The sequence below is a fragment of the Macaca nemestrina genome, chromosome 12 (assembly GCF_043159975.1).
Source record: "Macaca nemestrina isolate mMacNem1 chromosome 12, mMacNem.hap1, whole genome shotgun sequence".
Classification (NCBI taxonomy): domain Eukaryota; kingdom Metazoa; phylum Chordata; class Mammalia; order Primates; family Cercopithecidae; genus Macaca; species Macaca nemestrina.
The window spans coordinates 117,855,484-117,881,070 of NC_092136.1; the positions used below are offsets into that span (position 1 = coordinate 117,855,484).

Below are 25,587 nucleotides of genomic sequence, written 5' to 3' on the forward strand. Positions count from 1 at the left end.
TTGAGATGGAGTCTCGCTCTGTCGCCCAGGCTGGAGTGCAGTGGCGCGATCTCGGCTCACTGCAAGCTCCGCCTCCTGGGTTCACGCCATTCTCCTGCCTCAGCCTCCTGAGTAGCTGGGACTACAGGCGCCCGCCACCATGCCCGGCTAATTTTTTTTTGTATTTTTAGTAGAGACAGGGTTTCACCGTGGTCTCGATCTCCTGACCTTGTGATCCGCCCGCCTCGGCCTCCCAAAGTGCTGGGATTACAGGCGTGAGCCATCGCGCCCAGCCAGAGTCCTGTTTTGTGTCACTCACAGTAGTATTTGGCCTAGGGGGAGCCATTTCTCCCAACCTCCACTCTTACCATTAAGACGCAAGTGTTGCATGTGGATCCCCAGCCATGTAGTCAAAGGCCCATGAAGAGTCAATATAATTGTGATCGTCTCTTAGTCCTGATCCCAGAAAGCAGCATGGGGCTCTAGGGCAAGAGATGCATTCAAGATGACCCTTTACATCCACTTTTCCTCCCTGCTTCACTGTCTGAAGTCATGCCAGTTGGGCCAAGTTTACTGACAGGCAGGATCAACATATGTTCAGAGGGCATAACTACGGCCCTTCTATTCCATTGCCTCCTTCCATATGACTGGAGCAGTAGGGAGCCAGTGTAGACACCACCATCTCCCCGCATTTACATGCAGTCACGCTCATTGTGACAGTTCCCTGCCCCTGCAGACCAAAGCATGGTAAGACCCAGGATTTGGTATTGGGCTAAGGAGGAGAAAAACATGCCCTAAGGCTCTTTAACCTTGGTCATTGCTCCAGCCAAGTTTACAAGACAGGCCTGTGGGGACTTGGGATACGAGTCCTATGATATGTTATTTTTTCTTTGACATTTATCTCCTGTTTCTTTATGTGTCTCTGCCATATTTTGTATAGTCAATGACAAGATTCCAGTATTCCTGGGTCTGAGCAAAATACTATCTTAATTCTATAAAAACCCCTTTTTAAAAAATTACAAATTGATTTTACAAATAAAACTATGCTTATTCATATATAAAATGTTGACATGGGAAACGTGGGTTTTCAGTTTGTAAAGAAGAAAATTGGCATAAAATTTACTTAGAATGATGAGGAAGAAAGAGGAGAAGGTGGAGAGAAAAAAAAGTCTAAAAACAAAGTAAGGTCAAGGGGTAAATTAGGAGGTTGGGGAAGGAGATGGAAGAAGAGAAATAGAAGCAAAAGGAGGAGGAGGAAGAGAAAAAACAAGGGGGAACAAGAGGAGAAGCAGAAGGCGAAGAGGAGAAGAAAGAGGAGGAGGAAGAAGAAAAAAAAAGGTGGGGGAGAAGAAGGAGGAGGGGAAGGAGGACAGGAGGAGGAGGGAAGAGGAGGAGGGGAAAAAGAAGAGGAGGAGGAGGAGAAATTCGTGGCTATATTGTTTGGGGTAAAAATGGTAATTTCACTTTTTGAAAATAGAATCAAGATACAGGAGAATAGTCTGTCATCAATGTCAGACAAACAGAATGTCTGGACTTAATCACTCAAATAAAGGACATAGCAACCACACGTGTGAAGTAGAGCATAAGTAAATAAAACCAAACGCAAAAGAGGGACAAAGAATCTGATATACAATAAAATATTACTTAAGAGGCCAGGGCAGTGACTCACACCTATAATCCCTGCACTTTGGGAGGCCAAGGCAGGCTGATCACTTGAGATCAAGAATTCAAGACCAGCCTGGCCAACAAAACCCCATCTCTACAAAAATACAAAAAGTAGCTAAGCATGGTGGCACACGCATGTAACCCCAGCTACTCAGGAGGCTGAGGTGGGAGGTTAGCTTAATACTCAAGACCAAGATATAGTTTAGTTAAAGTGTTGTTCTAGTTAAGCTATTGTTTCTCAATTTCAAACCCACTCTCTCCATTTGGCTTTGTGATGTTACAGTGAGGACTCTGCAAAAGTTTCTTCTTGCCAGCTGGGGGAAGTTCTGCCAATAGGAGGCAATAGAGAGAGGCTACAAGGCTGGAGGATGAAGAGGGGACTTACCCCCTATCTGCTTCCTATTGTCATATCACTGTCAGCATCACCCAGTGTTTCTTTTTCACCCCAGCAGTTTCTTCTAGTATCAGTTGGGTCTAGTTCGCAGTTTTCCCAAATTCATGGAACCAGTCTCGCTACACTCTACCTTCTGCCCCAGAAACACCAGCACTAGACTGCCAAAGCCCACTTTCCCAGAGGCCTGAGGTCCTCCCCCAGGCTCTGTGTTTTGATACTTCCAAGTTCTTCCCTTCGTTTCCCCAGTCTTAATGCTAGCAGCTGCCTCCTGCATTGCTACCTCCACATCACCAAGTGTTCTCTGTCTGTCTTTTCAGTTACCTAGTTAACAGTTCTCTAGAATAAATTCTCTCTGGTAAAATGATTGTTGTGGCTTATGTTTCCTAACTAGACCCTGATTATCCATGCAGAAACATAAAAATATCTTGGGGAATGGGCAGGGAGATAGAACTTTTTTTTTTTTTTTTTGAGACAATGTCTCATTCTGTCGCCCAAGCTAGAATGCAGTGGCATGATCTCAGCTCACTGCAACCTCTCTCTCCCAGGTTCAAGTGATTCTCCCACCTCAGCCTCCCAAGTAGCTGGGATTACAGGCATGCATCACCACACCCAGCTAATTTTTGTATTTTGTAGAGATGAGGTTTCGCCATGTTGGCCAGGCTGGTCTTGAACCCCTGACCTCAAGTGATCCACCCGCCTCAGCCCCCTAAAGTGTTGGGATTACAGGTGTGAGCCACTGCGCCCGACTTGCACCATAATTTATGTTGGTCCCAGGCTTCTTCACAGAAACATAATGCTGGGAGACAATGGAGCACAATCTACAAGGTTCTAAGAGAAAAAAGATGAAATCCAAAAACACTTTAACAACCCAACATGTTCAGATATAAAGATAAAAGACAGACATTTTCAAATATAAAAGAACTTAAATAATAGAACATCTACATGTTCTTCTCGGGCCCAGCAGCCATTGGTGCTGGAGTGGCACCATGGTGGTCCTGAGCAGTGTGAAGCAGGGTCCATGGAGGAGGGCTGCTCAGCACAAGGTGCCTGATCCTAAGTTGGGGGAGGAGGGTGTCCATGAAGATGGGAAGCCTGGTGTGGGGAGTCAGGGCTGAGCAGGAAGAGGAAGGCATAGGGAATGAGGTAGTCTAACCTGGAGCATCAGAGCCAAAGCAGGGTGAGGAGGATTCTAGGTGGAGGATAGCCTGGTATGTGGAGTCAGAGCCTGAATGGGATGAAGAGGACATCCATGGCAGTGTTGGGGATTATGGCCCAGCAAGTGGAGTCAGAGCCCAACAGAGCAAAAAGAAAGGCCATGATGGAGCAGCCCAGCATAAGGTATCAGAGCCCAAACAGAAAAAGACAGGCATTACTGCTAGAGGGGACGTGGCAGCAAAGACTGGATATTGATTGATACTGATCAATCAATAACAATATCGATATTGATTATGTACAAAGGATTAAGTAAGTATGTTAAGACTAACGGAAGCCAGACTTCACACTGTTGGAAACAAGAGTTACAAATACAAAAAGAGAGACACCTAGAATAAACCTTGTGGTGTTAGATTGGAATTGAAGTTATTGGCGTGACCTCATATAAATAGATATAGAAATGAACGTAGACGTGTATGGATGTATGTAGCTCTGTCCACTAAGAGGGCTTGAGGCAGCAATGTCCCAATATCAATAGACACATCTACCACCAAGATCTTGGCTTCTAAATGCCATTTTCCACTCAAAGAAACCAGGGTCCCTTGGAGAAATGGCGGATTTCAGTACCAGCAGGGAAAGTAAAAGATGAATTTGAATCATCTTTCTGTGCCAAAACAATAACAGCAACAATAAGGAAGGTCCTAAACAACAATGGGGGCATGTCAAAAGACATATAAGCTAGCTTCTATTGGACAAAGCAGTGGCTGTTGGGTTTTGAAGGGAAAGCGAGAGTATCAAAATTTGATTTGATATTTGAGTATCCAAATAAGTGATGGTGGGAACAACCCACTGAATAAAATAGAAACCATGAGTCCAAAAGACATTAATTAATTAATTAAATAAAAGTTTGCTGCGCAATGACATGCTTAGTTTCAAATTCCTCTCCACAAAGTACTTACTAATTACAAACAGAAAAAAATAATAACTTTACAGTTGGGAAACTTGGCAAACACCACCTTAATCAAGTGACCACAGTGAGCTTCATCAGTAATGAGAAACAGAAACGGCATACCACCTGAGGGGAGGCGAGGAGAAGAACCCAGCATCAGCCAGGCACGGTGGCTCACACCAGTAACCCTAGTACTTTGGGAGGCTGAGACAGGAGGATCACTTGAGGCCAGGAGTCCGAGACCAGCCTGGGTAACATGGCAAAACCCCGTCTCTACCCAAAAAATACCAAAAACATAAAAAAAATAGCTGGGTGTGGTGGTGCACGCCTATGGTCCTAGCTACTTGGGAGGTTGAGGTGGGAGGATGGTTTGAGCCCAGAAACCAGAGATTGCAGTGAGCCAAGATCACACTACTGTACTCCAGCCTGAGTATAAAGATCATTCAAGAGAAGATCGAGAAAATACTCCAGACTGAAGCAGAATAAAAAGACATGACAACTAAATGCAACTTGTGATTCTGAACTGGATCCTTTTGCTATAAAAGCCACTATCAGGGCAACTGACAAAACTTGAATAATGTGAGAATTAGATGGGAATAGTGTATTGTTATTAATTTTCTGATACTGATCACTGTATCATGGTTATGTAGGGAAACATCTTTGTAGGAAATACATTCTAGAGTATTCAGGCGTGATGGGGCATCAGGTCAGTAACTTTCAAATCACTCAAGAACATTTTTGTTGTTGTTGTTGTTGTTGTTTAATACACAGTAGTTCCAAATTTCTACAGGTTTGTAATCATTTCAAAATGAAAAATAATAACTTTTAAAATGCAATTGGTCTCTATTTGCTGGTTTATAAAATCTCCAAGACATTATATATGAAAAAGCAAAGTTAAATGGATATGGTAAAATTCTTTTAAAAGACTATATATTTCATGATATGCATTTTAATGTATATATACACCTTATTTTCCTGGACAGATGCAGAAGAAAATTAATGTGATGATCTGGGAGAGGAACTGGGTGGTGGTAGGAAAGAGCTTTGGTTTTTCATTTTATATCTTCCTGCATAGTTCATTTTTTTTTTAAACAGGTACATGTATTACTCTAATAAAAGCAAATATGGGAGGCTGGGCATGGTGGCTCACACCTGTAATCCTAGCCTTTGGGAGACTGAGGTGTGGCAATCACTTCCGGTCAGTAGTTTGAGACTAGCTTGGCCAACATGGTGAAACCTCCTCTCTATCAAAAAATACAAAAAGCATCCAGGCGTGGTGGCAGGAGACTGTAATCCCACCTACTCGGGAGGCCGAGGCACGAGAATCACTTGAACTCAGGAGGCAGATGTTGCAGTGAGCCAAGATCATGCCACTGCACTTCAGCCTGGGCAACAGAATGAGACTCTGCCTCAGAACAAAAAACAACAACAAAAAAAGGAGTTTTCTGGAGAATGAGATTATGTGTCATTTCTGTTTTTCTAATTTTTTTACATTCAAAAAACTAATACATAATAATGTTAGATATTTGCATGCACACATATTGAAATTTTTATTTTTTTCTCTATAGTTAAGGCAAAAAGTGAAGAAGGATCAGCTCTCATCAATTAAGTCAGGCTTTGAACAATTTTGGTAGCAGAAAGTCTTTACCTGGTATTTTATTTAATTTAGGCTTTTTAATGGAAAGATCTGTATGAGGGATTGTTCTTGGTTGCCAATTAACAAGGATTCTAGAACACATAGACAGACTTCAAAGCTGTTTCGTCAGGACCATGTAGCTGAGAAAAGCCTTATTTATTAATTTAGGTCTATGTTTCGATGACTTTTTTCTCACCCAAACCTTACCCTGTGGAATACTTTTTAAAATCTACCTTTCTGTTTGGGTCAAAGTCCTTTGACAAGCATCAGACTTAGAGCCTTTGAACATTATCTGTTTAAATATAATTTAAATTTAATAAATTCCTGTGTATTTTCTTTCCTATTTCTTTACAAACTGCCTTCTCTGTATAGTCAAGGGACTTTTTCTGTTGTCGTTGTTGCTTTGGCTTCTGGAAAATGTCCTTGTAAAATCAAGAAAGTTGAGCGCAAGGCCTGCACTGACTCAAACATGGAACGGTGAACACAGATTTGGGGTTTCAGTGATCTGATATCAAAAGAAAAGTGCCTCCCTCCCTCGGGGGACTTCAAGATGACAGTTTCAAAAGGCACTTCAGGTGAAAGGTGTAAATGAAATTTCAAAAGACCATCAGACAAAAAGAAATCATTTATAGAATTCTACAATCCTTTGGCAATATAGAACAAAAGTGAAGTGTTTGGGTGCTTGTGCCAGACAGACGTGAACTGGAATCTCAGTTTTACCAGTTACTTACAATGTGTCCATGAGCAAGATACTTAATTTCTTCAAAACCCAGTTCATTTATCTATGAAATGGAAATAATAAAAGTACCTAACACCTGGAATTACCATGAATTAATCTAAAATAGGCCAGGTGCGGTGGCTCATGCCTGTAATCCCAACACTTTGGGAGACTGAGGCTGGCGGATCACCTGAGGTCAGGAGTTCAAGACCAGCCTGGCCAACATGGTGAAACCTCATCTCTACTAAAAATACAAAAATTAGCCCAGGCATGATAACAAGCGCCTGTAATCCCAGCTATTCAGGAGACTGGGGCAGGAGAATCGCTTGAAACCAGTAGGTGGAGGTTGCAGTGATCCGAGATAGTGCCGTTGCACTCCAGACTGGGCAACAACAGCGAGACTCCATATAAAAAAAAAAAAAGAGAGAGAAAAGAAATAAAATAAAATAATACATGTCTGCTACAAATAGAGCACTCAATGAATATTATTCCCAAACTCACCATTCCAATTATGGGTTACAATAGGCTTAGAGGGCCCAGCCCAGTGGCTCATGCCTGTAATCCCAGCACTTTGGGAGGCCGAGGTAGGCAGATTGCTTGAGCTCAGGAGTTCGAGACCAGCCTGGGCAACATGGCAAGACCCCCATCTCTACAAAAAACACAAAAATTAGCTGGGCGTGGTGGTTCACACCTGTAGTCCCAGCTACTTGGAGAATTGCCTGGGAGGCAGAGGTTGCAGTGAGCTAAGATTGTGCCACTGCACTCCAGCATGGGTGACAAAGTGAGATCCTGTCTCAAAACAAACAAACAAACGAACAGGCTCAGTGTCCACAATGTGAAGGGTGAAAGTAGGAGGGAAATGGCTACTTTCTATATGCACCAAGCTATTCACCCAAAGAATGACAAGGGGAACGAGGAGCCAACTACCTTATTATAACACTAGCCCAGGGTGGAACTCTCAGGAAAGTTCCCCTTGGAATATGTGCCCATTAGACTTGTCAGTTAGTAAGTCCAAATTGCGGTTATGGATACAAGTGGTGAGGAGTTTCCTTCTGAATTTTTTTTTTTTTTTTCTGAGACAGAGTTTCACTCTGTCACCCAGGCTGGAGTGCAGTGGCACAATCTCAGCTCACTGCAACCTCCAATTCCCGGGTTCAGGCGATTCTGGTGCCTCAGCCTCCTGAGTAGCTGGGACCATAGACACGCGCCATCACATCCAGCTAATTTTTGTATTTTTAGTAGAGACAGAGTTTCACCATGTTGACCAGGCTGTTTTTGAACTCCTGACCACAAGTGATCTACCCGCCTCGGCCTCCCAAATTGCCCATCTGAGATTTAAACAACTTTTCCACCAGGTCCACATTAGCTCTAAGTACAGCCCCGGGACTTTCTCCCTACCCACCTCCCATGCCAGCCCTTGAATTCTGTGCCCCAAAGAGCATTAATTTCCACACTCAGCAAGGATGTATGGAGTTATTACTATGTGCCAGGCCCTGTACTAGACACTGGGCATAGAGTGGTCAAGGCACATAGGAGCCCTGCCTTCATGGAGCTCATGTTCCATGAGGAGGTATGTTCAACAGATGAGCACCCTAATAATCAGTTGCTCAAAAACTTATGTTCTACGAAAAAGTACAGGGGGTCCAGGTGCTATCAGAACAGATGGACGTGCGTGGGTGGGGCATGCCTGCCCCCTGCCTGTCTCCAGGGCCCTGGCCAGGCTCTCCCCAACCTGTCTGCCCTCCTTAGGGGTGGAGGAGTCTCTGGGCCCCAGGAGGACTCCCTCCCAGAGACTCACACAGTGCTCCCTGCTCACGTGTTGTCACAGCCCAGAAATGACTGAAACCAGGCATTCTCCTGGACCTCGGCGTCCGGGAGCCTCCAGGCAGGCGCTAAGTGTGGAGCCGTGGAGTAGTCAGTGCTTTATGCCAGCAGTTCTGGAACTTCTGGATGGATATAGGGACTATCATTAGTATCCTAATACGTGGTGGGTTTTTGTTTGTTTGTTTGTTTGTTGTTTTTTTCTAGACAAGAGTCGAGTCTCGCTCTGTCTCCCAGGCTGAAGTGCAGTGGTGCAGTCTCAGCTCACTGCAACCTCCGCCTCATGGGTTCCAGTGATTCTCCTGTCTCAGCCTCCCGAGTAGGTGGGATTACAGGCGCCCAGCACCATGCCTGGCTAATTTTTATATTGTAGTAGAGATGGGGTTTCACCATGTTGACCAGGCTGGTCTCAAACTCCTGACCTCAAGTGATCCACCCGCCTCGGCCTCCCAGAGTGCTGGGATTACAGGCGTGAGCCACCATGCCCAGCCAATACATGGTGATTTTTTGAAAACCATAAAATTGATTCAGAGTCCACTGACCTTTACAGATCTAGATATGCCCTTACCAGAGACAGAACTCCAATGAGGAAATGCTGGTAAATTACCATTTTTCTGATTGCTGGTGAGTCTGACACTTGGTGAGTTTTCAGCCAGTTTGTTAAACTTTTAATTACTTTTTGTTAATAATAAGAAGGGGAGAATCCAGGGTATCCATTGGATGAGGAGGCCCCAGGATCCGGTGTTTTGAAGCTCCTCTGCTCTATGTTGTATTCGATCTCGAATTTTTTTAACTTTCTCAGTGATGATTCCATATTGATTGACATGATAACAGCATTTTTCCCGTAAAAATAAACAGGTTCACCCTCTTTTGGCAGTTAGCAAGTTTAAAGCTCTTCGATTTTGAGGGACTACTGCTGCTAGGGAGTTAAATTGATCTTGCAAGTTGACCAGGGAGTCAGCGACCCGTTCCATGTCACCATTTAGTTTTTGAGATAGTTTATAGTAGAACTGAGTAGAGGTTGTAATACCGCCAATGCCAGTACCTAGTTTGCTTAGTACTCCTGCTCCAATAACAAAAGGAAGAATGGGTACTCTTTTGTTGTCGCCTCCACTCCTTTCATCTAGAAAGAAGCTGCTGACCCTGACAGCCCACCTAGGGCACACTGAGTGACTGCATTGGTGCTGTCACTTTTTTAAGGCTTTCTGTCCAGACTTCAACTCTAGTTTCTTTTCAGAGTTTTGGAGGACTGATGACTTCCTCAACACCCTTGCCGTGGGGCTGAGGGTGATGATCATGTCCATTTCTTATGTATTAGGAGGCCTCAGTGATTCAATTAGATTGTCCCACTGCTCAGACCTGTAGGGCAGCTTCTAACATGCTTTTTTCAAGGGGAGAGGAGCTGTGACAAGTTGTGTGTCGGAAATGGATTTGAGAATGCTCTGAATGACCCCCGGAGGCCGGCAGGGCAGGCTTCGGGCATGAACTGGACTCCAGACCCCTCTTTGTGCTGGTCAGTGTCGTCCTGTTTATAAACTGTAAGACACGTTTTCCTTTGTGTTTGTTTTCATTTTTGTTCTTTTGCAGCATTCACGCTTTTGACAGTCTTTTGGGAAAGAATAACACCCACGTAAAGAATTGGTCACGTCCAGTGTGGCACTGTTCTTTAATACCTGGCATAACAATTCCAGGAAGTCTTTCTTTTTTACATTTAAAATGTTACTTTTCTATATGATGTACGTGCAAGTTTACCATCACTGTTCTTAAACTTTTTGGTGCCATTTCTAGTATATTCCTGTAAATGTCAGTTACTGCAAATGAGTCCAGTGTAAGTAGTTTTAGCTTGTTTATCGCAATGCTGGCCTCAATACAACAGAATAAAAACAGTAGAAAGCACTCTTTGATGTTTCTGGTAACATGGACCCTTCTCCTGGGGCATTTGTTTTGTTTTCATAACAGAAAGCAAAAAATAAAAATTAAAAACAGGGGGACTTGAACTACTCCAGGAAGTTAGGAGAGCCTTTCCTGAATCTGACATTTAAGCAAGACCTGAAAAATGATAGGAATCAGAAAAGAAAATAATAACAACATTTTAGGCAAAGCAAACAACATGCACAAAGGGCTCAAAACAGGGTAGAGCATGATACTTGGACAATAAAAATGTGAAAGATTTGTGTGTGGCTGGAGTACATGCAAGGTGTGGAGTGAAGATGGGGCTGGAGCAGAGAGTGGGGCACAGAGAGAAAGGGGCATGAGAAGAAGCAGGAGAGATAAACAGGGTCTTATCATCCATTTTAGGGATTTGGGGCTCTATTATAAGAAAAATGGAAGACCACTCAAATATTTAAGCAGTATAACGTCATGACCAAATGTGCCCTTTCTAAAACAACTCTGGCTGCCATGTGTAGAATAAATTAGAGCAGAGCAAAAATGAAGGGAGGAAGACTAATTGGGAGGCAAGAGAAGGTGGTGACTTAACCTTGAGGAATTATTGTCTCTGCCATGGAATACATGGAATAAGTACCAAATACCCAGTTATCTGAACAGGTAGCTTTGGTGGGAGACATAACATTAAGGCTTATATTCAGTTAATTAGGAAACTGGATCAGACCAACACAGAATTTATTGCCTAGTCCAGGAGTTCTGTAATGGCCTCTTTAAGGCTGTACAAGAATAGAGGAGCTAGTGACCTGGCACAGTGGCTCACTCCTGTAATTCCAGCACTTTGGAAGGCTGAAGCGGGTAGATCATTTGAGCCCAGGAGTTCAAGACTAGCCTGGAAAACATTGTGAAACTGTATCTCTACAAAAAATACAAAAATTAACCAGGTGTGGTGGTGCACACATGTGGCCCCAGCTACTTGGGAGGCTAAGGCGGGAGGATTACTTGAGCCCAGAAGGTCAAGGATGCAGTGAGCCATGATCACACCACCGCATTCCAGCCTGGGTGACAGAGTGATAGCCTGTCTCAAAACAATAATAATAATGGCAGAAATCTTATCAAATTTATTGAAAAACAATAACCTGGCCAGGCACAGTGGCTCCCCCAGCAATTTGGGAGGCTGAGGCAGGCAGATTACTTGAGGTCAGGAGTTCGAGACCAGCCCGGCCAACATGGTGAAACCCCATCTCTACTAAAAATACAAAAATTAGCCAGGTGTGGTGGCACATGCTTGTAATCCCAGCTACTAGGGAGGCTGAGGTGGTAGGATTGCTTGAACCAGGGAGATGGAGGTTGCAGTGCGCCGAGATTGCACCACTGTATTCTAGCCTGGGTAACAAAGCAAGATCTTATCTCAAAAAAAAAAAAAAAAAAAAAAATCAGCCAGGCATGATGGTGCACACCTGTAATCCCAGCTACTTGAGAGGCTGAGGCACAAGAATCACTTAAACTCAGGAGGCGGAGGTTGCAGTGAGCTGATACCATGCCACTGCACTCCAGCCTTGGCAACAGGTCAAGACTCTGTCTCAGAAAAAAAATAGAGAAATAACCTACATATCCAGAAGCTAAATAATCTCCAAGTAAGAAAAACTAAAAGAGATTCACAAACAGACATATAATAGTAAAAAATGATGAAAGTAAAAGACAAGGAGACTATCCTGAAAGCAGCAAGAGAAAAAGAACTCATTGGGAACTTGTGAGAGAATCTTCATAAGATTAGCACTTGACTTTTCAGCAAAAACATTATAGGTCAGAGGGACTGATGCGCAAAGAAATAAAAGTGTCAACCAAAAGTCCTATGTTTAGCAAAGCTATCTTTCAAAAATGAAGGCAAACTAAAGACTTTCCCAGATAAACAAAAGTTGATGGAATTTGTTGCTAGCAGACCCACCTTACAAGAAATACCAAAGGATATCCATCAGGCTAAAAGCAAATGATCTTGTGTTAATTTGAATACATACACACAAAAACAAAGGGGACTAGTAACAATTTTTTAAATGTATAAGTGCATATTTCTCTCCTCATAACTGATTTAAAAAGCAATCATACAAAATTATGTATATCTAAAAAATATATAATGTAATGTTAGGCCTATAACATATAGAAATGTAATATTTTTGTCAATAAGAGCACTAAGGGGTGGATGGGAGCAAAGCAGTATAGAGCAAAAGACAAGACTGTAGTTGATAAAGTAATAATTATAACAATATATTGCTGAGTTTGTAACATTAATAGATGTGACATGTATAACAATAATATATTGTATAATATAATAATATATAATATATACCATATATAACAATAATACACAAAAGAGGAGAAGAGACTAGAGCTATATAGGAGTAATATTTCTATACAGCACTGGTATTAAGCTATCTGAAGTGACCTCTGGTAAGCTAAGATATATATGGTAAATCCTAGAGTAACTGCTTTAAAATAGTGAAAAAAGCATTAAAACATTAAGCACCAAAATACATGAAGCAAAAACTGGCAGAAATGAAGGAAGAAATAGAAAACTCAACAATAATAAGTGAAACCTTCAAAATTCCACTTTTAATATTGGATAGAATAACTCAGTAGAAGATCAAGGAAACAGAAGATTTGAACAACACTACATACCAACTACACCTAACAGACATCTGTAAAACACTCAACAACAAAATATGCATTCAAGTGCGCATAAAACATCCCCCTGGATAGACCATAGGCCAAGCCATAAAACAAACCTCAATAAAATTTAAAGGATAAAAATAATACAAAGTATATTCTCTGACCACAATGAAATAAAATTAGAAACCAATAGCAAAATAAATGTGAATAACTCTACAAATATGTGGAAATTAAACAACACACTCCTAAATACAACCTATAACCAATGGATTAAGGAATAAATCAAAAGGAAAATTTTTAAAAACTTGGAGATGAATGAAAATGAAGACCCGGTATACCAAAACTTGTGGGGTGCAATGATCAGAGAAAAATTTATATTTGTAAATGCCTACTTTAGGAATGAAGGAAGATCTCAAATCAATGGCCTAATCTTCCACCTGATCTTCTAAGACACTAAAAAAAGAAAGACAGGTCAGGCACAGTGGGTCATGCCTGTAATCCCAGCACTTTGGGAGGCCGAGATGGGTGGATCACTTGAGGTCGGGAGTTCGAGACCAGCCTGGCCAATATGGTGAAACCCTGTCTCTACTAAAAATACAAAAATTATCTGGGCATGGTGGCAGATGCTTGTAATCCCAGCTACTTGGGAGGCTAAGGCACGAGAATTGCTTGAACCTGGGAGGCAGAGGTTGCAGTGAGCCAAGATCGTGCCATTGCACTCCAGCCTGGGCAACAGAATGAGATTGTGTCACCAAAAAAGAGAGAGAGAGACAGAAAGAAAGACAAATTCAACTACAGCTAGCAGAAGAAAGGAAATAATAAAGCTTAGAGTGGAAACTAATAAAATAAACAATAGAGAACACTAACAAACAAAAAATTGGCATAAGATCAACAAAACTGACAAACCTTTAGCTAAGTTAAACAAGGAAAAAAAAGACTCAAATTACTAGAATCAGAAATGAAAGAGGGGACATTGTTGTCAATGTCACAGAAACAAAAATAATAATAAATAAATACAATGAACAACTGTACACCAACAAAATAGATAACATAGATGAAACGGACAGATTCCTAGAAACACACAAACTACCAAAACTGACTCAAGAAGAAACAGACGGTCTGAATAGGCATAACAAATAAAGAGACTGAACTAGCAATTAAAAAAAATGCCCACAAAGAAAAACCCAAGCCCAGTTAGCTTTCCCACTGATTCTGCCAAACATTTAAAGAATTAATATCAGTTATTCACAAACTCTTCCAAAAAATAGAAGAGGCTAAACACTTCCCAACTCATTTTATAAGGCAAATATTACCCCGATGCCAAAACCAGACAAGGACATCACAAGAAAAGAAAACCAGAGAAAAAATATATCTTATGAATATGGATGCGAAAATCCTCAACAATTGGGAACGATTGTATGTGGAAAAAGAAAAAAGAATCCTCAACAAAATACTAGCAAACCAATTCCAGCAGTATCTAAAAATAAGTGCATATTATAACCAAGCTGGATTTCTCCTTAGAGCGCAAGATTAGTTTAGCATCTGAAAATCAATTCTTGTAATACGTCTTACCAGTAGAATTTTTAAAATCGCATGATTATCTCAATAGATGCAGGAGAAGCATTTGACAAAATCAAACACTCTTTCATGATAAAAACGCTCAACAAACTAGGAAGAGAAGAGAACTTCCTCAACCTGACAAAGAGCCTTTATGAGAAATCCACAGCAATCATACTAAATGGTAAAAGACAGATGTTTTCTTCCTAGGATCAGTAACACGACAAAGATGTCTGGTCTCACCACTTCTGTTCAACATTGTACTGGAGGTTCTAGCCAGGGAAATAGTCAAGAAAAAGAAATAGAAGGTATCCAGATTGGAAAAGAAGAAATGAAAATATCCCTATTCACAGATAACACAGTCTTATACGTGGAAAATCCTTCTCCTTGAAGTCTCGGTATTTGGTAAAAGATTTTTTCTTTTTTCTTTTTTCTTTTTTTTTTAGAAAAGAAAATCTTAAGGAATCCACAGACAAATGTATAAACAGAATGTGGTATATCCATATAACAGAATATTCAGTCATATAAAGAAATGAAGTATTGATACATGCTACTTGAATTAACCTCAAAAACATTATGCTGAGTGAAAAAAGCCAGTCACAAAATTCCACATATTATATGATTCTATTTATATGAAATATCCAGAAAATCTATAGAGGAAAATCCATAGAGAAAGAAAGTAGAGGCTGGGCGCAGTGGCTCACACCTGTAATTCCAGCACTTTGGGAGGCCGAGGCCGACGGATCACAAGGTGAGGAGTTCAAGACCATCCTGGCTAACACGGTGAAACCCTCTCTCTACTGAAAATACAAAAAATTAGCCGGGCATGGTGGCACATGCCTGTAGTCTCAGCTACTCAGGAGGCTGAGGCAGGAGAATCGCTTGATCCTGGGAGGCGGAGGTTGCACTGAGCCGAGATCGCACTACTGCATTCTAGCCTAGATGACAAAGCAAGACTCCATCTCAAAAAAAAAAAAAAAGGAAAAGAGAAAGAAAAAGAAAGTAGATTATGGGGGCCCAGGGGAGGTGGGGAGAAAAAGAGGGGGTTATCTTAGCTAAAGGGTATGGGTTTTTTTTTTTCAGGTGATGAAAGTGTTCTAAAATTGACTGTAATAGTGGCTGCAGATATGTGTGACTATATTAAAAACAAATGGGTGACTTGTATGTTATGTGAATTATATCTAAACAAAGCTGTTAAAAAAAAGCAATAAAATGTCAGCCTATATGTATCTCTGTCTAAATTATCCTGCGGACAGAGGATTTCCTAAATTCTTAAACTTGAAGAAGTGCATTGAAATACATTTTCTATAATCCAGGTTTCCTGCAGATACATAACGCTCAAAACCCACGCAAAAAGCAGAAGTATCAAGATCCTTACACTTAGGGTAGGAATCTACCCTAATTGTACTTATCTACTCACATTCCAGAAACCAAATCTTAGTCACTGAGAAGTCTGGCAGAATTGAAAAAAAAAAAAAAAAAATACAGCCATGAGTACATGCCAAGCAGCATGAAGGCAATGGTGCCATTATGAACCTTACTATTTACCAAGCCATTTGGATGAACTGACCTAAGGCCAGGAGATCTTGCACGTGGTCATCCCACTGCCCATCTAAATCATGATTTCTCTCCAAATGCCCCTCTAACTCCCATTTAAAGTTCATTCTAGGATGGGTGCGGTGGCTCATGCCTGTAATCCCAGCATTTTGGGAGGCTGAGGGTGGGCGGATCACTTGAGGTCAGTGAAACCCCATCTCTACTAAAAATACAAAAATTAGCCAGGTGTGGTGGCAGGCACCTGTAATTCCAGCTACTCAGGAGGCTGAGGCAGAAGAATTGCTTGAACCCATGAGGCAGAGTTTGCAGTGAGCTGAGATCGCACCACTGTTCTTTAGCTTGGGCAAGAGTGAGACTCCGTCTCCAAAAAAAAAAAAAAAAAAAAAGTTCATTCTACCAACAAAAAATTTAAAAATTTAAAAATCCTAGTTTGATCACTTAGAAGAAACCTCCAGCAGGTGATTGGACCTCTCTAGCTTTTAGATCATACTGACAAGGAACTTTAAAACAAAACAAAACAAAAAATGAACAAGCGAGCAGCACAACCCCCTGCAAGATTAGCAATACATCAAACAAAACCAGAAGGAAGTTCTAAAACTCAAAACCTGAGTACAACAAACCCTAGTGGGAGGCCCTAGGCTTTACTATTAGGATCAATGGTGGAGGCAGATGTGGAGATGATATTGCCCAAGGTCCAGGTTTGGCAAGAAAAATGGAACATTTTCATCTCCATTGGCTTCTAAGCCCCCTCACCCTCAATACATCAGGTTTTATGGAGCCTACACTTTTCTTCAGCTGGAATCAAGAATTCTTCCTTTGTTGCTCATTTGTTGCTCATCAATTCCATTTTTTAAAGATCAGTTCAAGTTGCAGAAGAATAGATATCATATAATTCTAGTTGTGGTATACACACATGCACACACACACACATACACACACAAAGAGAGGGGGGGGGGTCTCACCAAGTTGTGGTTCTCCCTATGATTAAGGTAAGACAGGGCAGGTGTAAAGCAGGTGATGACAGGGTTTATGAAGAACCAGGGGAGTGGGGTAGGGAGTAGAAGTAAAAAGAGCCTTTCAAGTTTTGCCTTAGTATTAGCTTGAACATATAAAATTGCCATTTTTAAAGGTCAAAACAAGTACCATCAATTTCATATGATTTTCATCTTTTTCAATAGAAATATTCGTGTGATGAATATTGCTGAAGAAAAAGGAACCAATCACATAATAACAATACAAAATCGAGTATCTCCTGTTTGAAACTGGACCCACTGGTTTGTTGACTGTTCTCTAAACTTTACCCTCACTCCCTCTCTGATAATGTACAGTGCCGAATCTTTCAACCCAGTATAATGAATGAACAGACAGCAGATTTCAGGCAGATCTTTGTAACTCTTGACCATTGGGATATGTGCCTTAGCAGTGTGTGATGATGGAAAGAGACCTAGAGCCAGGCCATCTGGAAGCTAAAATATCATTACTCCGGGCAAGGTTGAGTTTTAATCCTCTCTTATGTTGAAATGGGAATTAAAATATTAACTTCACAAGGTTAATGTGAAGATTAAGTGAGACGTGTGTGTGAAAGGAGAGTTACATGGTTCCTGACACATGGTAGATATCCGATAAGTTATTTTCCTTCACTTAGAGTGAAATTTTCTAGAACAGCATAAGAGTGTAGGCAGCTCTTCATTAATTTATCAGTAGCCTTTGTCCTCCTCTGGAAAGAGACCAGTTAGGCACCAAGTTACATGAGCCCATAGAGATCTCCACCTACTGACAACCAAAAGTCTGCCTTTGATCTCTAATACAAGAATGAGATGGATAGAAACAGCCCCTGACAGATCACAATTTCCTGTGACATAAAACAAGGCTCAGAGTCGGGCCCCTTTCTCTTTAAGTGACGATGCCACATTGGTCTGATACCACATTAGATTAGATGGATGTGTGATCTCCTTCCAAGCACACAGGAAGATTGGCATCAACCTTTGCACTGATGATAGGGTTTATGAAGAACCAGGAAGCCTCAAGAAGCTGTAAGTCCTGGTGCCTGGCTATGTCAGAAATGTAGTCTTAACATCAGGTAGTTTCCTGCCTGCTCAGCCCTCCATCTCAACAGACCCCTGGGTATCAAGAACTTTGCCTTGAGTCTGAGCCAAGTTGTCCCTACAATTAAGGCAAGTCAGGGCAGGTGTAGAGCAGCTGTTCCCAAATTCTTCAGAGTTCCCTACGGATCTTTCAAAGAATGGAGTACCTGGGACCCACTCCAGACCTATCCAAGGAAGCTCTCCAGAGGTGGGCCCAAGAATCTGTAATTTTCAGTAAGTTCCCCAGGGGATTCTTTCACAGCCAGACTGACACCATTTGGGTCTGGAGGACAGAGGAACGGGTCCATCAAAGTCCATTCACATGAGAGTCGGTATAGGGAGTTTCCCAAAGTAATTAGTTCTGATTATCTTACATTGAGGAGGAAGAAAGTGAGAGTCATACTGAATATACTTAAGTTTAGAGAGAAGGATGTTTAGATTTGAAAATGTATTGTTTTGAGTCAAGGAGTTTAAGATAAATAAACATTTTAAATTTCTTTGTAGAAGCCAGTCCCAAGAACACTCAGTTTTATTACTTCCCTAAGCAAGACGACGTCAAGGAATAGAAGTGAGCCTCCCTTCTACTGACTGAGTTTAGGAGTAAACCGGCTGCTGACAGTCAGCCACCACCCCAATGCGGTGACCTTGGGAGAAATGACACACACTTTGTCCCTGTGTCAGTGGCCCACATGTTGTGCGCATCTGCCAGGGTCTGAGGTGGTTACATATTGTGACATGTTTACATGTGTTCTGTGACATGGATTTATCGGTGATCTCATCTGGTTTTAACTAAATTAACCAATTAACAAGGATTCTAGAATACACACACTTGTTGTGTGTCTGACAACAGAGAGAAAGGGAGAGAGACAGAGACAGAGAAAATATACAAAGAATGAACCCTGGCCCCAGTCAGGGCTTTGGAGCTTGGCATTCTGGGGCCTTCTTGACAGATGACACCCTGAAGCTCAGCTCCTCTGTCCTGGCTTTTCCTGAACAGAGTCTTGATGGTGGCTCAGGACGGCCAAGATGTCATCTAGGAGCAGGCATGGGCAATACACCCGCAGCCAGCCACAGCCATCTCAGAGCCACTCTGACCTTCCAGGTTGTCTTTCATAAAACGAAGAGGCTGGTGAGTGATGTATACCCCAGACCTTAGACTGTCCTGTCCAGAGACTGAGGGCTGGGAGAGACGGAGAACATAGTGCTTCTGTTTGAAGGATTTAGTGGATGGAGAAGCCCCGTGGACAGAGAAGCAAATAAGTTATTTCAGCAGCCAAAATGAGACTTTGAGTATAAGCTATGGCCACTCACCTTGGGGGGAGTCAAGGCAAAGCTTCCTTTACAGCGGCCTAAGCAAATGCCTTCTGTGGGCTGGGGATCTCTGTGACCCTCCACATTTGTCCCAGGGTACTGGCTTGAGTGCCTAAGTTTTGCTAGGCAGGGTCTGTGTCTTGGGAAGAAGCAGATGCAGGCAGCAGCCCAGCATGTTTCAAGTGGCTTATGGACAGTCTCAGGAGGTGCCTCTGGGGCTCAGATGGAATCTCACCAAGGCCTCTCTCTGCATGCCTCCCCATCACCGCCCCCACGGTGGGGGTGCCTCCATTGGTAACACGGGAGGTGGTACCCAGGAGCCATTTATTGTTTTAATAGCTATGCATTTATTTTCACATATTTAAGAAGAGACCTAACTAGCATATCAAATCTTGATTTTGTGGATTTTATTTCTTAGAACAAGGTTAAAGGAGGTAATTAATTTTAAAAAGTGAGTCAGATTTAAGAAAAACATTAGGCCAGGCACGATGGCTCACACCTGCAATCCCAGCACTTTGGGTGGCTGAGGTGGGTGGATCACCTGAAGTCAGGAGTTTGAGTCCAGCCTGTCCAACGTGGCAAAACCCAGTCTCTACTAAAAATACAAAAAAAATTCACTGGGCCTGCTGGTGTGCTCCTGTAGTCCCAGCTACTCGGGAGGCTGAGACATGAGAATCACTTGAACCCGGGCAGCGAAGTTGCAGCAAGCCAAGATTGCGCCACTGCACTCCAGCCTGGATGACAGAGTGAGACTCCATCTCAATAAAAAAGAAAGAAAGAAAAATATTAAGTAAATAATGGTACAACTGGCTCTGGAATGAGGCAAAAGTCATAAAGTATGGGAAAACAACAACAACAACAACAAAAAACAAACCACGGCTCTAGATTAAACACATGAGTGATAGCCAAACAGGAGGCCATCCCGGAAGAGATGGAGGTGTCTTCTGGAAAGGACATGACCTAAAGGAACGAAGTGTCACAGGTCTTGGGCCAGGATGGGGAAGGGGAAAACCTGCCCTTCAGCTTTCCTTCCTCCTGCAGCCTCATGCCTATGGCACAGGCTGAAGAAATGCAAAAAAAATAAAATAAAATAAAGTAAAAGAGCAAGTGAAAATGATGATGATTTTGCCAATAATCATAATGTACTACTTTCGCAACCAAAAACATATATTTTTAAGTAAGAGTGCTATTTCACCAAACTTCCCAGGGACGTTGCCAGCGTGAGCTTTAGCAGCAACACCAGGTGTGGGCAGGGGCCAGGGCTCTTTTCCAGGCCTCCACAGGGTAGCCACTGCCCTGGCACCAGGGGCCACAGGAGACACTGCTGCACAGAGCCAGAGAGGGGCAATGGCCCCTGCCAAGAGTGGCCGGGAGGCTGGTCCAAACATTGAATATGGGACACTGGCTGAGGACCCCAGAACTGTCTGGGAATGATTTGAAGGGAAGCTGCAATTCTCACATGTTTGTTCCATCCTTAATTTTTTGTTTTGTTTTGTTTTGTTTCGTTTCGTTTGAGACAGAGTCTCGCTTTGTCAGCCAGGCTGGAGTGCAGTGGCGTGATCTCTACTCACTGCAAGCTCCGCCTCCCAGGTTCACGCCATTCTCCTGCCTCAGCCTCCTGAATAGTTGGGATTACAGGTGCGCACCACCACACTCAGCTAATTTTTGCATTTTTAGTAGAGACGGGGTTTCGCCATGTGGGCCAGGCTGGTCTTGAACTCCCGACCTCAGGTGATCCACCCACCTCGGCCTCCCAAAGTGCTGGAATTACAGGCGTGAGCCACCGCACCTGGCCCATCCTTAATGTTTTTAATTTATTTTTTGCATGTGTGCTTTTTAATAGTCATATATGTTTGAGTATAAGTACAAATATACTTTATAAATACATAAATATCAGAGTGCACGTGCAAAATTGTTTATTGATGGGAGGCATGATCGAAAGAGTTTGGCAAAGGTAAGTCCACATTCCTCACTAACTACTCCTGCTTTGGATTGCTGTCAGTGTGTCTGCCTTGCAAACTGTGCCTCCCACACTAGACGCTGAGGGAGGATAGTCAGGGAGGTGTTGTGGAGACCTGTGCCACTGAGTTCAAACCACCTCATGCTGTAGTGGAGTCACTGGAGCCTAGAAGGTACCAAGGGGCCCAGGATCCTTGTGGGGAACGGATATAGAGAGGCTCTTTGAAGTCTCTCAGTACTGGAATGAGCATAGGGTTTGCCTTCAGAGGAGCATGTGCTACAGCCCCAGCCCTGGGACACACCAGCTGTCCAATCTCAGGTGAGCCACTCCAACCTTCCAGGTTGTCTCCCATAAAATGAAGAGGCTGGTGAGTGGTGTATACCTTGTGCTATTGCTGTGAGAGTCACATGAAGTAACGGAAGAAGAAATGGCCTTTGGGGAATCGTAGAACATCTTCCTTCACCCAGGCAGAATCCCAGGCACAGGTTGCCCCACAGGCCTCCTGTGCTCCTAGGTCTACAAAGACGGGCTGCCAGCTGGGGGAACCTAGGCCAAGGCCCCTGCCCAGACAAAGCAGAGGCTCAAGTGGGCCAGAGTCATGCACAGCCCAGGTGAGCTGGGCTCCAGCACCCAGCCACTGACACCAACCGTCAGTCGCCCCTGCCATCTGCAGACCCAAGGCAGCTTTGGCTCTCCGTTTATCCCCAACAGACCTTGGGCAGGAAGGTGAGGAGCAAAAACAACTGACACATACAAAGTGGCGGTCACCCAACCTGAGCACCCCTGCAGTCCTCCTGCCTCAAAGCCTCCATTTCACTCACTCTTCTAGCCCCTGTCCTTGCTTCCTCACCGTAAGTGCCGGCCAATGCATGCATGCTGCAGAAAATAAGATAAATCAGGGCTGCTTTGATTGGTTGCAAGTTCAGAAGCTTTGGGGTTTTGTAGATCTGCCCAAAGCATTGAAACACCTAAATATTTGGATGATTTCTCTCTCCTTTGTCACCTCTGCCACTGGGATGCTTCTTGAATCCCAGACCCTGGACTTCCAAACCTTTGAGCATCCTTTGTAGAAGATGGCTCCAGTGACCTCCCCCAATCCATCCCCACCCCATCTGCAAAAGAGCTTCTCTGGGGGCAGGGAAGATGCTTTGACTCATTCCATTCCCCTACTTCTGATTCTTATCCTTCAGTGAAGCATGAGAGACAGAAGGGATTGCTCTGGGCTTTTGTGAAGATGTGTGAGGGAGGTAGAGGCAGGCTCATGTTTGCCTGTATGCAGAGTCAAGAAAGGACCAGTGGATATCAGAGGCATTGTCTTTCATTCTAACTGGTGGCACAAGAAGCAAAGAAACTATCCTATCCAGTTTTGTACAGACGATGCTATGCCTTGTATTGTTCTCTGTGGATGTATAACAAAGGCTGACATCCTGAAACAGATGGGAACTTCTCACTCGCAGCCACACAGCTTGCTCACCCACCCCTGGGTCTCACATAGGCCAGCTCACTGCCTGGCACACAGGAGCGGTTCATGGATGCTGAAGTGAGCCATGAGGACAAGGCCATGCCTGATTGGGCACTATCCTAGCACAGTCTAACACAGGTGGATGCTCAGTTCTCTTTATTTGATTAAAGGCTACTGAAATTAGTAGTCACCTGTTTGCTCCCCATGCCCTAGATGAGACATCAAATTGAACACCCAGCAGATCTTGCAAATCAGTGCTGAGTCTCAGCGATCCATTGCACTGGTGATAGCCTGAAATTGAGGTTAAACCCAGGCGAGAGCTCTCCCGACAGCCCAAGAAGGGGGTAAAGGTGAGAACTCTCACTACAGTGCAGACACTGTAACAAGGGCTGCCAGCTCCACCCCACCTGTGCACACCTTTACCATCAAAACACGCCACAGGAAGGGGAGAAAAACAAAGCCAGCCATGTCATCTGTGGTTTCACGTCTACGGTGACTCATTTTCCTGCACTGGTGCCCCAGCAGGGCAATCTTACTTTAGGTTGATACTAATACTAATACTAATACTAATGCTAATGCTAATACTAATGCTAATGCTAATACTAATACTAATACTCTTGGGTTGATTGTGAACAAGAGACACGGGTGACGCAGGGAGAGTGCTAGGTGTGAGGTCCCACCTGCCATGTGTCTGAATCGTGAACCTTCTGCAGAGGGAACAGTACCGCCTGCCTCCCTGGAACATGGCGCAGATGACATGAGAGGCATGAAAGTGCCTGGCAAAGAGGGGAAACTCTTCCACACTGCGTTGTTGAAAGCGTGAATAAGAGTTGCTGGCCAGATTCAAAGGCAGCTCTTGGAACAATGGGGGTAGGGGGTGCTATTTCCACAGACACCATAGGAAAGGTCGTTCCCACCCACCACCTCAGGCAACAGCTGTGCAGCTCTGCCTCCCTTTCCCCAGACGAAACCTCAGACTCCAGTTTCCTGCGTCTGGCTTTCTACTGCTACTCAAGACTCCAGGGGTCCCAAGAAGGACGAGAGGCAGGAGTGAGAGGGAAGTGGTTTGCTGCCAGCAGGGAGCTGCTGAGGGCAGGCCGGGCCCCTGCAGGGAAGCAGGGAGATTGTGGAAGATGTGTCTCTCACGCAGAGGAGGATTCGCCAGGAGGCCAATAAGCTAAGCCTCTAGTTGCTCACTTGCACGGACCCTTCCAAGCCCCTCTTCCTAAGTTTGTGTTTATAATTTTGTATTCTTCATCTAAGAAAGCCTCAAAACTATGTAAGCTTCAGGTCCCCACAGAACCTGAGTCTGCCCTGTCTCCCACAGAGAATGTTTCTCTCTTCTGAGATAAGCCCCCATCTCTTCCCTAACCTGATCGCCTATGCTCCCCACCTTCCAGCCGCACCTCATGAGCCCCACCTGGGCATTTCCCTCTCTCTCCAAATTTAGGCAGGCATTGGCTTATAATGTGCCCCTGCCTGCCTCTCCCCGAATTTTCAGCCTGGCGCACTCCTGCTCACCCTCCGAGACCCACAGCAAATACTTCCAACAATATGAAGCCTTCCCCCAGGTCCCAGATAGAATCAACACTTCCTCCTGGGCGCTGCCACCATGCTCAGCATGTCCCTCTGTCATAGCACAAATACCCCGCAGGGGACTGCAGTGTTGAAGGTCCACCTCCCAGCCCAGGCTGTGGTTCCTCCAGGGTCCAGACAGGTCTATCTGATTCTGTGTCTCCAAAGCCTACTAGCTCACAGCCGGGTGCAGTGGCTCACACCTGGAATCCCAGCATTTAGGGAGGCTAAGGCGGGTGGATCACCTGAGGTCAGGAGTTCGAGACCAGCCTGGCCAACATGGCGAAACCCCATCTTGACTAAAAATGCAAAAATTAACCAGGCATGGTGGCAGAGCGCCTGTAATCCCAGCTACTCAGGAGGCTGGGCTGGAGAATCTCTTGAACCCAGGAGGCAGAGCTTGCAGTGAGCCAAGATCATGCCATTGCACTCCAGCCCAGGTGACAGAGCAAGACTCTGTCTCAAAACAAACAAACAAAAACAAAGCTTATTAGCTCAGGGCTCCTGGGTACAGAGCAAATGTTCCTTGAATAAATGAATTAATTAATGGCCTTAGCTGGGGACAATGGCAGAGTGATTGAAAAGGTCGGACTCAGTCTTGGAGTCCCATCTGCGTGGCTCCCATGCTCCAGCCACCCTTCCTTAGATTCCTTATTTCAACTCCTCCAAGCAGCAGGCCTGAGAAACCATTCCTGCAACCTGAGCGCCCTCTGGTGGCTAAAATGGTGTCTTCCCCCAAAAACTAGAGGCAACAGGTGGGGCATTCCTGGGATATCCAGCGTAGCTCTTTAACCTCCTAAAGCAATGTGTTTACGAGGCTTTTATTCACTTGGAGGCTTAAGTCCTACAATTTCTGTTATTCTTTGAGAGGAGCTTTGAGAACTCATCTCATTCAAGGTCCCAAAGACCTCCACCCCAGCTCCTGCTCCCCTGACAGTGATGTGGTCTCCACATCTGCCTATAAGGTCTCAGAGAGGAAAAAGAGTTGGACCAAAACAAAATCGCAAACGCTTAACCTCAAATGCTAAAATCCTGAAAGATCGTAATCTCTAAAGTCTAAAACCCCTAACATCTAAAATCCCCAAAATCACAATCACAGGATAGTTTTTTTGTTGTTTTTTTCTTTTCTTTTTCACTATTTTAAATTTTGAGCATTATTTTTCACAATTCCCTATTCTAGGTATTTCATCTTTGCGATATTTGCAAGACTGGAGGC

General features: G+C 43.7%; 1 protein-coding gene across 1 annotated transcript in view; it reads right to left on the minus strand.

Annotated features, from left to right (window-relative positions):
- LOC105476424 (small integral membrane protein 35) overlaps positions 1-25,587 on the minus strand; it is a 69,184-nt gene that overhangs the window by 33,531 nt on the left and 10,066 nt on the right. Inside the window, exon 2 of the mRNA XM_024791137.2 lies at positions 4,263-4,410. Within this exon, the coding sequence (XP_024646905.1) occupies positions 4,263-4,410 (148 nt within the window). The remainder of the gene's footprint in view (positions 1-4,262; positions 4,411-25,587) is intronic.